Source organism: Scyliorhinus canicula, chromosome 1, assembly GCF_902713615.1.
Source record: "Scyliorhinus canicula chromosome 1, sScyCan1.1, whole genome shotgun sequence".
NCBI lineage: Eukaryota > Metazoa > Chordata > Chondrichthyes > Carcharhiniformes > Scyliorhinidae > Scyliorhinus > Scyliorhinus canicula.
Window position 1 is genome coordinate 13,485,504 of NC_052146.1, and position 14,443 is coordinate 13,499,946.

The following is a 14,443-nucleotide window of genomic DNA, read 5'->3' on the forward strand; positions in this document are numbered from 1 at the left end:
ATTGGCGTTGAGGAACTGGGAACATTTGCCTCAAGTTCCACTGGTCAAGGGAGGCACAGTGGCCTCGCGAGGCAGAGGATCCGGGTTTGATCCTGACCCCAGGTCACTGACCCTTTGGAGTTTGCACATTCTCCCCGTGTTTGCGTGGGTTTCGCTCCCACAACCCAGAGATGTGCAGGGCAGTTGGATTGGACATGCTAAATTGCCCCTTAATTGGGAAAAATTGGGTATGGTACGCTAAACCATCAAAATAATTGCCCCACCGTGGGCTGCATGGCAGCACAGTGGTAGCAAAGAACAAAGAAAAGTACAGCACAGGAACAGGCCCTTCGGCCCTCCAAGCCTGCGCCGACCATGCTGCCCGTCTAAACTAAAATCTTCGACACTTCCGGGGTCCATATCCCTCTGTTTTCATCCTATTCATGTATTTGTCAAGATGCCCCTTAAACGTCACTATCGTCCCTGCTTCCACCACCTCCTCCGGCAGTGAGTTCCAGGCACCCACTACTACTCTCTGTGTAAACAAAAAGCCTCGTACATCCACTCTAAACCTTGCCCCTCGCACCTTAAACCTATGCCCCCTAGTAATTGACCCCTCTATCCTGGGAAAAAGACTCTGACTATCCACTCTTGTCTATGCCACTCATAATTTTGTAGACCTCTATCAGGTCACCCCTCAACCTCTGTCATTCCAGTGAGAACAAACCGAGTTTATTCGACCTCTCCTCATAGCTAATGCCCTCCATACCAGCCAACATCTTGGTAAATCTCTTCTGCACCCTCTCTAAAGCCTCTACATCCTTCTGATAGTGTGGAATCCAGAATTGAACACTATACTCCCAAGTGTGGCCTAACTAAGGTTCTTTACAGTTGCAACATGACTTGCCAATTTTTATATTCAATGCCCCGGCCAATGAAGGCAAGCATGCCATATGCCTTCTTGACTACCTTCTCCACCTGTGTTGCCCCTTTCAGTGACCCGTGGACGGGTACACCAAGAGCTCTCTGACTGTCTAAACTCTTGGTATGCTGCCATTCACTGTGTATTCCCTACCTGCATTAGACCTTCCAAAATGCATTACCTCACATTTGTCCGCATTAAACTCCATCTGCCATCTCGCCGCCCAAGTCTCCAAACGATCTAAATCCTGCTGTATCCTCTGACAGTCCTCATCGCTATCCGCAATTCCGCCAACGTTTGTGTCGTCCGCAAACTTACTAATCAGACCAGTTACATTTTCCTCCAAATCATTTACTACAAACAGCAACGATCCCAGCACTGATCCCTGTGGAACACCACTAGTCACTGCCCTCCAATCAGAAAATCACCCTTCCATTGCTACTCTGCCTTGTATGACCTAGCCAGTTCTGTATCCATCTTGCCAGGTCATCCCTGATCCCGTGTGACTTCACCTTTTGTACCAGTCTGCCATGAGGGACCTTGTCAAAGGCCTTACTGAAGTCCATATACACAACATCCACTGCCCTACCTGTGTCAATCACCTTTGTGACCTCCTCGAAAACCTCTATCAAGTTTGTGAGACACGACCTCCCCTTCACAAAACCGTGCTGCCTCTCGCAAATACGACCACTTGCTTCCAAATGGGAGTAGATCCTGTCTCGAAGAATTCTCTCCAGTATTTTCCCTACCACTGACCTACCACGGCCTGTAGATCCCTGGATTATCCTTGCTACCCTTCTGAAACAAAGGAACAACATGGCTCTTCTCAAGTCCTCCGGTACATCACCTGAAACAGTGAGGATCCAAAGATTTCTGTCAAGGCCTCAGCAATTTCCTCTCTAGCCTCCTTCAGTATTCTGGGGTAGATCTCATCAGGCCCTTGGGGACTTATCCACCTTAATATTTTTCAAGATGCCCAACACCTCTTCTTTTTGGACCTCAGTGTTACCCAGGCTATCTACACACCCTTCTCCAGACTCAACATCCACCAATTCCTTCTCTTTGATGAATACTGATGCAAAGTATTCATTTAGTACCTCCCCCATTTCCTCTGGCTCCACACAGATTTCCTCCCCTGTCCTTCAATGGGCCAACCCTTTCCCTGGCTAATCTCTTGCTTTTTATGTACGTGTAAAAAGCCTTGGGACTTTCCTTAACCCCATTTGCCAATGACTTTTCGTGACCCCTTCTAGCCCTCCTTACTCCTTGCTGAAGTTCCTTCCTACTTTCCTTATATTCCACACAGGCTTCGTCTTTTCCCAGCCTTCTAGCCCTGACAAATGCCTCCTTTTTCTTTTTGACGAGGCCTACAATATCTCTCGTTATCCAAATTTCCCGAAATTTGCCATATTTATCCTTCTTCCTCACAGGAACATGCCGGTCCTGAATTCCTTTCAACTGACATTTGAAAGCCTCCCACATATCAGATGTTAATTTACCCTCAAACATCCGCCCGCAATCTATTGACAAAGAGTCATCGGACTCGAAACGTTAACTCTTTTCTCTCCCTACAGATGCTTCCAGACATGCTGAGATTTTCCAGCATTTTCTCTTTCGTTTCAGATTCCAGCATCCGCAGTAATTTGCTTTCTAGCCCGCATCCTATGTTCTTCAGTTCCCGCCTAATATTGTTATAATTAGCCTTCCCCCAATTTAGCACATTAACCCGAGGAACACTTCTATCCTTGTCCACCAGCACTTTAAAACTTATTGAATTGTGGTCACTGTTCCCAAAATGCTCCCCTACTGAAACTTCAACCACCTGGCCGGGCACTGTTGCTTCATAGCGCCAGGGTCCCAGGTTTGATTCCTGGCTTGGGTCACTGTTTGTGCAGAGACTGCACGTTCTCCCCGTGTCTGCGCGGGTTTCCTCTGGGTGCTCCGGTTTCCTCCCATGAGCCCTGAAAGACGTGCTTGTCAGGTGAATTTGACATTCTGAATTCTCCCTCGGTGTACCCGAACAGGCACCAGAATGTGGCGACTGGGGGCTTTTCACAGTAACTTCATTGCAGTGTTAACATAAGCCTACTTGTGAGAAGAATAGATTTTTTTTTTTTAATGTTTTTTAAAGGTTCCACTGGTCCATTCTGCTTCGTACTGACGTCGTAGATCAAGGGCTGACATTGTGGCAGAGTTTTACTGACTGCAGAAGAGAATACTTGAAAGAGATGGTCTCACTTCACTTTACAATCTGTTTTATCCTCAGCACCTGATTTGTGCTGTAGTTGTGCATTAATGCGAAGCTAAGGGCGTTATGTTGAAGCTAAACTGCAATGTGAATGCACCATGAGATAGTCTATTGCTGCAACTTGAGCAGCAGCAGCTCCAAGGAGAGTTTTCCCAGAGAATGTTCACAAGTGAAGATAGACCTCTTTAAAATGACATGTGTTTTTCTAGTTCCTAACATGTTATACTCCAGACTGTGTATCACAGGAAGCATGGATCAGTACAAATCTGCCTACAGATAAATGATGTTCACTAGCTCAAATCAGTAAAAACAGTTCACCGAATGAACAACAGAAATTCTTCCCCGCTGTTACCAGACTCCTAAATAACCCTCTTATGGAGCGAACTAATCCCTCCACGCATCTTCTCTGCTGAGTAGCACTACACTCCATGGGCGTGATTCTCCGAGCCCTGCGCCGGGCGGGAGAATCAGAGCGACCGCACCACGCTGCCCCGACGCCAGCGTCCGATTCTCCGAGGTGTGGAGAATCGGCGCCATTTGCGCTGGCATGTTTGGCGCGGCACCGGCCACGGGTCACTGGAATTGGCGGGGCCGCCGATTCTCCGGCCCGAATGGGCCGTGCGGCCGCACGGATACGACAGAGTCCCGCCGGCGCTGTTCACCCCTGGTCACTGCCGGTGGGAACTGTGCACGAACGGTCGGGGAGGCAGCCTGTGGGGCAGGGAAAAGCGCTCCTTCACCGGTGGGGGGCCTCCGATGGGGTCTGGCCCGTGATCAGGGCCCACTGATTGGCAGGGTGGCCTCCCCCCCCCCCCCCCCCCCCCCCCCCCCCCGGGCTGCTTTGTTCTGCGGCCACCCCCTGAACCCTGACGCCATGCTGAGTCGGGGCCGGCGCGCTGAAGAAATCCCCCGCGCATGCGCAGGTTGGCGCGGTGCCCATTTGGCGCCGGGAAGGGAGGCTGGAGCAGCGTGAACCACTCCAGTGCTGTGCTGGCCCCCTGTGTGGACCAGAATCGGTTGTCCCTGTGCCTGTTTCGCGCCGTCCTGAAACACGACGACGTTCACGCCGGCGCGAACACTTGGTCTCCATTTAGGAGAATCATCCACCATATGCTTCACCCGATGCCTATGTATTTACTTTGTGTTTTTAGCGTTTATCCTATGTTTTCCATGTATGGAACAATCTGTCTGGACTATACGTAGACTGTACCTCGGTAGACATGACAATAAATCCAGATACTGAGAACGCTGTCTCTTACTTCTTTAGGCCATATCCCAAAGGTGATGAGAGGAAGAAAGCTTGTCTGAAGGCCTTATCTGAGGTTAAGGTGCAGCCTGGTAAGAGAAACTGACCTTTCCCATGTTAATTCGAGCATCTAAAATAGCAGTGTGGTATCAGTGCTCATTTTGTAACTGTTTCCCTATCTCGAAAGATTGGCTGTTGGCAGTTTGGGAGACTTTTACTTGAGAAGACTCCGTTATGTTCCTCGTTTATTTCTCATATTAAAATAATTATTAAAGCTATAATAATTTTTAAAAGACCACCAAAGCACTGGCCTGTTTTATTTTGGTTTCAGGTTGTTACCTTCCCAGTAATCCAGAAGCCATTGTCTTGGACATTGACTACAAGTCAGGAACTCCTATGCAAAGGTACATTTGATTTGACACTCGGAACGTCAGTCAGCCACCCTTTAACACTTGGTGCCTGAGCTAATTTTTATTTGTGTTGAATAACTGATACTTGGTGAAATGTCTTAATTGCACTTTACTTTGCCATTTCTCCCAAAATGTGTGACTGGAAAGGTCTGCACTATAACCTTTACTTTTAAAATATCCTATTCCTTGATGTTTAAACCCTATGTATAAACACATATGTGTATATGTTTACTTCTTGTCACACAGTGCTGCAAAGGCTCCCTACTTGGCAAAGTTTAAAGTAAAAAGGTGCGGGGTGTCTGAGCTGGAAAGGGAAGGTCAGTAAAACCATTTGTCCTCTGGCATTGCACTTTCATTCATTGTAAAATCTGCTTGCTGAGGTGTTGGCTAGTGTAGACTTGAGAGATGAACGGCCACTTCCAACACTGATGAAGGTTCAACTCAATTTTATTAACTACTTTTAACTAATTAACACAGGATGACTGTGGGTCTAAATGATGCTAACTTAAACTAGAGACCTAAGCCTTGTCCGAACCAGTTGATTCTCTCAGCACGTGGTGAGTCTGTGGTGGGCTGGATGAGTTCCTGTTACACTCGGAGGCAGCACCCAGAATGAGCGGGAACCGTGGTGCCCTCTGCCTTTATAGTGTGTGTATTCTAACTGGTGATTGGCTGCGTGTTTGTACATGTTGATTGGTCCCTGTGTGTGTCCATCAGTGTGTGTCTGCACCATGATATACTAGTGTATATTATGACACTAGCAATAAAAATTTACTCATCAACCCTACTTACTAAGTCCAGATGATCACGCGATATAACAGAAGGGTCCAGGAGCAGCACGATAGCTCTGGTTAGCCCTGCTGCCTCATGGCGCTGAGGTCCCAGGTTCGATCCCGGCTCTGGGTCACTGTCCGTGTGGAGTTTGCACATTCTCCCCGTGATTGCGTGGGTTTCGCCCCCACAACCCAAAGATGTGCCTGGCTAGGTGGATTGAACACGCTAAATTGCCTCTTAATTGGAAAAAATTAATTGGGTACTCTAAATTTATTTTTTAAAAATAAATAAATAATGGAAGGGCCCACAGAGAAACACGCTAGTATTTTTATTGCCCTTGATAGCTTCGAAATGGTTTTCCCCTTTCAATGACGTGGCGCAAAAGGAGATTGTTCAGCCCATCATGCCATTGCTGGCTTTTTAAAGAGGTATCCAGTTTTTGTTTATATCGGTGAAAATCATTCACCTTCAGCAACCTTTGAAGCCAATCAGTTGCAAGGAACTATTTGAGACCTAGGCACAGCTGATACGATGCAACCTTTAAAAAAAAATAACGATCGACACGTTGAAAATGGGCATCAGCTCCACCCAAACCCGTAAACTCAATGACACGCCTGTCATATCACCGATCTGTCCTGGCTTGCAGGAGTGAAGGCTGAAGGGTGTTTGCGAATTGTTCACAGAGCTCCATTCAAAATTTAAAGGCTCTCCACCTTTCGTTTGGTCTATAAAAGCATCTCTCAATCTACCTGGCACCATGCATTTCCCCAGAGGATAGACTATTAGCACGCAGTTCATTCAGGTCACACTTCTCTCTCTCTCTCTCTCTCTCTCTCTCTCTCTCTCTCTCTCTCTCTCTCTCTCTCTCTCTCTCTCTCTTTCTCCCCCCCCCCCCCCCCCCCCCCTCCATTATATCTAATGTGGAGGAATCTGAGAGTGGGATAGCAACCAGCTATTTCCCCAATTCTGTATTTTAAAAAGAAATCAACATGTTGTGGTTCAATTTTTTTTTTAACGGGCAATTTAGCGTGACCAATCCACCTACCCTGTACATCTTTGGGTTGTGGGGGCGAAACCCACGCAGACACGGGGAGAACGTGCAAACTCCACACGGACAGTGACCTGGGGCCGGGATCGAACCCGGGTCCTCGGCGTCGGGAGGCAGCAGTGCTAACCTTTGTCAAAGCTTTGACAAAGAGTCAGTTAGACTCTAAACATTGACTCCCTTTTGTCCACAGACGCTGCCAGACCTGCTGAGATTGTCCAGTATTTTCTGTTTTCGTTTCGGATTCCAGCCTCCGCAGTAATTTGCTTTCAACTGTGTAAAAAGCAAGTTGCTTGCATTTCCATGACTAGCGCTATATAATTACAGTAAACCCATTGTGCCCCAAATATAACCTCACTGCCCTTGAGATCAGAAGAAATAGGAGCAAGAGTGGACCACTTGGCCCATCTAACCTGCTCCACCATTCGGTCAGATCATGTCTGATCTGGTTGTGGCCTCAACTTCACTTTCACGCCTGCTGCCCTATAATCCTTTACTCTTTTGTAGATTAAAAAATCTGTCTAATTTAACCGTGAATCTATTCGAGGATCCAGCCTCCACTGCTCTTTGTGGATGGGAATTCCAAAGACTAATTACCCTGTGCGAGAAGAAATTCCACCTCATCTTCATGTTTAATGGGAGTCTCCTTATTTTGAAATTGGTTCCCACCTCTCTCTACCCCCCGCCCCCCAAACCATCCTAGATTCCCCCACGACGGGAAACGTCCTCTCAGCATCCATCCACTTCAGTCCTCTCAGAATGTTATATCTTTCAATAAGATCACCTCTCATTCTTCGAAACTCCAATGAGTACAGGTCCAAACTGTTCGCGGTAGCACTGTGGTTAGCACTGTTGCTTCACAGCTCCAGGGTCCCAGGTTCGATTCCCGGTTTGGGTCACTGTCTGTGCAGAGTCTGCACCTTCTCCCCGTGTCCACATCGATTTCCTCCGGGTGCTCCGGTTTCCTCCACAAGTCCCGAAAGACGTGCTGTTCGGTGAATTGGACATTCTGAATTCTCCCTCTGTGTACCCGAACAGGTGCCAGAATGTGGCAACTAGGGGCTTCTCACTAATTTCACTGCAGTGTTCATGTAAGCCTACTTACATTCAAGATTATTATTATTATCAATCTTCCCTCAGATGACGATTATCTCATTCCATGAATGAGCCTTTGAACTGTTTCCAATGCAATTACTGACTTGCCTGCAGATCTCAATTCAAAAAGAACACCAACCTGTAATTAATGCAGCAAACTATCCCAAGCCACTGCGTAGCAGCACAACCAGACACGTTTGACACCGTGCCATACAAGTGGGGGAGGAGGAGAGAGGGAGGCAGGAGAGTTGAGGGCTGCGGGAGGATACAGAGACATAGATGGAGACGCCCATGGAGGGATTTGACCACACAATTTTAAATTTGAGGTGTGGCAGGACGGGGAACCAATGTAGGCCAGTGATTGCAGGGACACTGGGTAAATGAGACTTGGTGCAGAAGAGTTCGAGTTTACAGAGGGTAAAAGGCTGGCCACAAGAGCTTTGGAATAGTTGAGTCTGGAGGTTGGAGTTTCAACAGCAATTTGGCTAAGACTGTGCAGAGATGTGCAATGTTACACTGGTGGAAGTGGATATTAGAAACACAGAAAATAGGTGTCGGAGCCCTTTGAGCCTGCACCACCATTCAAAATGATCATGGCTGATCATGCAAATTCAGTATCCTACTTCCACTTCCTCTCCATACCCCTTTAGCCACAAGGGCCACATCCAGCTCCCTCTTGAATATATCCAATGAACTGGCCCCAACAGCTTTCTATGGTAGAGAATTCCACAAGTTCACAATTCTCTGAGAGAAGACATCCTTCCTCATCTCAGTGCTGAAAGGCTTACCCCTTATTCTTACACTGTGATCCCCTAGTTCTGGACGTCCCCAACATCGGGAACATTGTTGGCGATGTGTGGTTGGAGGCTCAGCTGAAGAACAAATAGGATGCTACAGTTGTGAACTGTGCCGTTCAGCCTCAGACAGTGGCCTGGGGCGTTGTCATATGATAATCTTTATTAGTGTCACAAGTAGGCTCACTATACACTGCAGTGAAGTTGCTGTGAAAATCCCCTAGTCGCCACACTCCAGTTCCGGGTTCGAGTACACTGAGGGAGAATTCAGAATGTCCAAATTACCTAACAGCCCGTCTTTCGAGACTTGTGGGAGGAAACCGGAGCACCCGGAGGAAACCCACAGTACGTGCAGTACATTAATGCGAGACCCACATGATATAATTTAGCACGTTCACAGATGTCTCAATGGACGAGTTGGTGGGGGGGGGGGGGGGGGGGCTTGTTTGGCCCGACAGCTAAAACTCATTATCTCTGGACTAGAAAGGGGAAATAAGTAGTTGTGTTCCTCCTCATCTTTGTGCTATCCAGGGCAGCACGGTGGCGCAGTGGGTTAGCCCTGCTGCCTCACGGCGCCGAGGTCCCAGGTTCGATCCTGGCTCTGGGTCACTGTCCATGTGGAATTTGCACATTCCCCCAATGTTTACGTGTGTTTCGGCCCCACAACCCAAAGATGTGCAGGGTAGGTGGATTGGCCATGCTAAATTGCCCCTAAATTGGAAAAAATGAATTGGGTACTCTAAATTTATTTTAAAAAAATCTTTGTGCTGTCCAAACACATTTTTGGGCGAGGTTTTGTGTGTAAATATTGGATGAGTGCCGCATTAGCTGGTCTCTGTTGCGCTCCATAATCAATTGCCCAGTGTACACTGAGTCTAGAGGCTAGCTCACCCTGTGAGGTAGCAAGGTGCCTGAGCTGTCAGTGACTGTGCGAACATCCCAGCTGTCAAATAAAGCACTTTCGAAAGAAAATAGTCAATGGTTTGTGCATGTGCTGCAAAATTCCCAAATGTGAATGCTAAAATAAATTGTTAAATATGGATCATTATCCCACATTTTATCAATGTTGCATATCGTTTCTATGTTTTAATCATGTGACCCAAAACCCATTAGGCAGGCTTAAACATTGAAGCAACATGCTAATACAATGAGGAATAATGAATATAATTTCCAGGTCTTCGTTCCTGTTCTGGCTGCCCTGACGACAGTACAGAGAAAGATGATTCTGAAACCATTTGCTGGCAAGCTGCCATCTTTAAGGTTGGCGATGACTGCAGACAGGTAAACCCATTCACCCTTCTTTTAATTTATTATAGTCATACTGCGGCATACAAATTATAATAGCGTGAAGAAGCCTGAAGTAACTAAAACGAGAACTAGTCAACATCGGGTGAGAATCTGCTGACTTTAGAGTAAAAACAATACTCAACGAGAACTATAGACATTCCAAAGTGCCTCATCGGTTACCAGACACAATTTTAAATTTAAAAGCGAGCCCAATGAGGAGACGTTGGAGCAAATGGCCAAAAGACCTGATCAAAGCGCAGGTCTTAAGCAGTGTCTTAAAGGAGAGGTCAAGAGGCAGAAAGGTTTAGAGAGAGAATTCCAGAGCATAAGGCCCAGGCAGCTAAAGACATAGCCGCCAACGGTGCAGCAATTAAAATTGTGTTGCCGGCTGAGCATGAAATTTTAGAGATGCAGAGATCTCAGAGGGTTGTGTGGATAGCGGAGGTTATGGCGACAGAGGGGTGTGGCCATGGGCGGATTTGAAAGCGAGGCTGAGTATTTTGAAATAGAGATGATCCAGAATGTGAGGCGGCAAGGGATTGGGGGTAGAGTGCTAGATTGGATTGAGGATTGGCTGACTGACAGAAGGCAGAGGGTTTGGATAAATGGGTCCTTCTCTGGCTGGCGAACAGTAACTAGCGGGGTGCTGCAGGGGTCAGTCCTCGGACCTCAACTGTTCACAGTCTATAGAAATGATCTTTAGGCAAAATGTGCGGATGATAGTAAAATAGGTGGGAAAGCAGACAGTGAAGAGGAGATGAAGATTTTACAGACTGATATAGATAGGCTAGGAGATTGGGCGCCAAAATCTGGCAGATGAAGTTGAAGGTAGATAAGTGCAAGGTCAGCCATGTTGGCCGAAAAAATAGAAAGGCAAATTATTATCTAAATGGAAAGTAGATTCAAGATGGTCTGGGCTGAGGGATGTGGGTGTCTTTGTTCATGAATCGCAGAAGGTCAGCATGGAGATACAACCTGTAATTAAGAAAGCAAATGAAATGTTAGCGATTATTGCAAAAAGACTGGAGTATAAAAGTAGAGCAGTATTGTTGCAATTGCACAGGGTGTTGGTGCGACCACATCTGGAATATTGTGTCCAGTTTTGGTCTCTTTATTTGAGGAAGGATGTGGTGGCATTGGAGGCTGTTCAGAGGAGGTTCACCAGATTGGTTCCGGGGGTGAAAGGGTTGATGCATGAGGAGAGATTAAACCGTTTGGGCTTATACTCACTAGAGTTCAGAAGGATGAAAGGGGATCTGATTGAGGTGTATAAAGTGCTAAAAGGGATTGATAAAGTAAGCACAGGCCAACCTTTCCCCCTTGTGGGGCAATCTAGAACGAGAGGTCACGGATATAGGTTTGGAGGCGGTAGATTTAAAACTGAGATGAGGAGGAACTACTTCTCGCAGAGGGTGGTGAATTTTTGGAACTTGTTGAGTCATTAAATGGTTTCAAGAAGGAGTTAGAAATATTTCTGATGAAAAAAAAACGGGTAAAGGGAAATGGGCAACAAGTGGGGAGGTGGATTTGAGACCAGGAAGCGATCAGCCATAATCTGATTGAATGGCGGAGCAGGCTGGAAGGGCTGAACTGCTTACTTCTCCTAATTCCCATGTTCCTATGTCATTCAAAGTAATTAAATGAAGGACCTTTTGCACATCCTGAGTATGCAATAAGGCACAAGAGAAATCCAGGTTTTGGTCACTTGTTATTCTTTAGAAAATGGCCCTTAAACTCGCCAATTTGTAGTCAAGAGTTTCCCCTCCTGCCTCAAACAGATTTTGGATCTGATCAGCCATTGGAGCAGTGGTGAGCAACCTACATCCCAGGTCTGGGTCGTGAGCGCTGCCCACGAGATATTTTGTTGATCGTTGTCCGCGCGCAGAGTTACCACATTATGCTATTTTCCGTAGTTTTTTTCACCAACCAGTATGACTGAAGTGATTCGCACACAGAACAAGGGCAAGTGAAGTGAGGTGTGTGCTGATTGCTCACAGTATTGACTGTGAGAGCCGTGCGCTCCCTCTGCGTCCCAATATATCTCTTGTATCCATGACTTGAAGTTGTTGATCGTTCTATTAATATATTTTCTATTAGCATGTTCTACAACTCATTGTGAAATATTCAGGTGGATTAAATGGTGGTGAGTGAACAAGCCCGATTTCAATCTTGCGACCCAAGGTGAAGGAGGCCCAAAAGGTTAGGCTGGGGCCGTGGGCTTAGGCCAGGTGCTGTTTTGGTGGGTCGGTGCAGACCTGATGGGCCGAATGGCTGCCTCCTGCACTGTAGTTATTCTATGATTCTAAACCCGCAACACACAATCCGTTTCAACAGGTAAGGATACAGAGTCACAAACTAAGTCTAGTGTCAGAATTTTTTTCGAAACTGTAGATTTTTAAAAAAAAATTTATGTTCCAATATTAACTTTCTCTAGAAAAAAGGTAGATTGAACTTTCATTATGCACAATCGTAGCAATTTGATGTTTTACCTGAAATGCTTTTGTTGGGTTAGTTTCTAACACTTTCATTTTTGGTGGTGACTGGCTTTCAAAATGTGCTCACTGTGTGTGTGTGTGTCCACAGGACATGTTGGCGTTGCAGATTATTGGTCTTTTCAAGAACATTATTCAGCTTGTTGGATTGGATCTTTTTGTCTTTCCATACAGAGTGGTGGCTACATCCCCAGGGGTATGTCCTACATGATAGAGTGAGATTGAAAATGTTACTGTTACTTGTGCTTATTCAGTAAACTTACTCCGTAACCACCTTCACTGCGGTTATTCAATAACCCAGTTACATGAATCAAAGTTCAAAACGGCAGGGCAGCTCTGCTGTTGCTGTTTGAAGGGCTAACCTTGAAACATTGGCATGTCTCGGAAGTGCGTAATCGTAGATTTGATGGGGCATAAAATCAAGAGGCAATTGTACCTCGTGGGGATACGGTGATTTCTTAAATTTAGGCTAAATTTCAGCAAATTGAGAATTCTCCTCTGTTAGGACCTTCGCTAAAAGTCACTTTAGTTTTTTTTTCCTGCGGGCATACTTCCTTTTCAACAATTTACTTGCATCAATGTACCGCGTGTTCCACAGTAAAAGTGGTCCTCGGGGCTGATGTTTGCCAGTGTGCCATAATAATGGGCAGTCGTGAAATCGGTGAGTGTAAAATCATGCCTGGCACATGTCTGTTGCTTGCTCCCCGATCTATCAGGGAGGTGTACGAGACCGGCATTTGCAAAACCTAACCCTACGGTATTTATTATAATAGCAGAAAATGCTGGATAAACCCAGCAGGTCGGCCAGCATCTGTGGAGAGAGAAACAGAGTTAACGTTTCGAGTCCACCTCAGTAGTGACGAGGGATAGAAATGTAATGGGTTATGTAATTGGTGTTTTTTGGGGGGGGGGGGGGGGGGGGGGAAGATAGAAAGTCAGGGATAGGGCAAAGTTCAGGAGAGATTGGTAAAGGTGACATGGACACAAGACAATGGTGTCATTAAGAGCTAAAGAAGTGCCGATAGTGGCGTAAAGGTAAGATAGCAGAATGTGTTAAGAGAACAAAGGGGCAGTGTTCAGTGAAAGCAATACTGAAGAGCAAGTGACGGATTTGGGGGTGGGAGGGGGTGGTATTTGCATTAGAACAAACACGGTGGGGGGGGGGGGAGAGAAGAAACAAAAAGGGATCAGTATGGAGGGGAACGTTCACAGTCTAAAGTTGTTGAACGCGTTGTTGAGTCCAGAAGGCTCTGACATGCCTAATTGGAAGATGAGGTGTTGACCGACGGGTTACCATCAGCTGACTTGGTGTAATTTACATATAGAATTTACAGTGCAGAAGGAGGCCATTCAGCCCATCGAGTCTGCACCGGCTCTTGGAAAGAGCACCCTACCCAAGGTCAACACCTCCACCCTATCCCCATAACCCAGTAACCCCACCCAACACTAAGGGCAATTTTGGACACCAAGGGCAATTTATCATGGCCAATCCACCTAACCTGCACATCTTTGGACTGTGGGAGGAAACCGGAGCACCCGGAGGAAACCCACGCACACACGGGGAGGATGTGCAGACTCCACACAGACAGTGACCCAAGCCGGAATCGAACCTGGGACCCTGGAGCTGTGAAGCGATTGTGCTATCCACAATGCTACCGTGCTGCCCACAATGTAATGTTAATGATCGTACAGGAATGGAGTTCTCAGATGGATGTTAATTGTCAGCAGATTTGAAGTGTGACAGCAGTTTAAATCTTTTTCAGTGTGGAGTTATCGAATGCATTCCCGACTGCAAGTCACGTGATCAGCTGGGCCGGCAGACGGACTTTGGAATGTACGATTACTTCAGGAACCAGTATGGAGATGAATCAACTCTAGCATTCCAGAAGGTAACACCCTGGCATCGCTATAACTGGCTGGAAACGGGGAAGAGGAAACTGTCACGGTTGATTGCTGCAAAGTAACAAATGTTCTTTCCTCTTGTAACAAAAAAAAAAGACGGCTGAGGAGGTGACGTAACTGAGTTCTGTAAACCTCTGAGCGGGTTCAACAGGATGGATGTACAGAGTCCAACCTAGATACAAGATATTGATTAATAAATCCAATAGGGAATTCGGGAAAAAAAACTTCTTTCCCCAGAGAATGGTGAGA

The 14,443-nt window shown here is 46.5% G+C and overlaps 1 protein-coding gene across 1 annotated transcript in view; it reads left to right on the forward strand.

Annotated features, from left to right (window-relative positions):
• pi4kaa (phosphatidylinositol 4-kinase, catalytic, alpha a) overlaps positions 1–14,443 on the forward strand; it is a 217,636-nt gene that overhangs the window by 188,684 nt on the left and 14,509 nt on the right. Inside the window, exons 44-49 of the mRNA XM_038811028.1 lie at positions 4,417–4,487; positions 4,727–4,799; positions 5,052–5,122; positions 9,688–9,794; positions 12,384–12,488; positions 14,056–14,181. Of these exons, the coding sequence (XP_038666956.1) occupies positions 4,417–4,487; positions 4,727–4,799; positions 5,052–5,122; positions 9,688–9,794; positions 12,384–12,488; positions 14,056–14,181 (553 nt within the window). The remainder of the gene's footprint in view (positions 1–4,416; positions 4,488–4,726; positions 4,800–5,051; positions 5,123–9,687; positions 9,795–12,383; positions 12,489–14,055; positions 14,182–14,443) is intronic.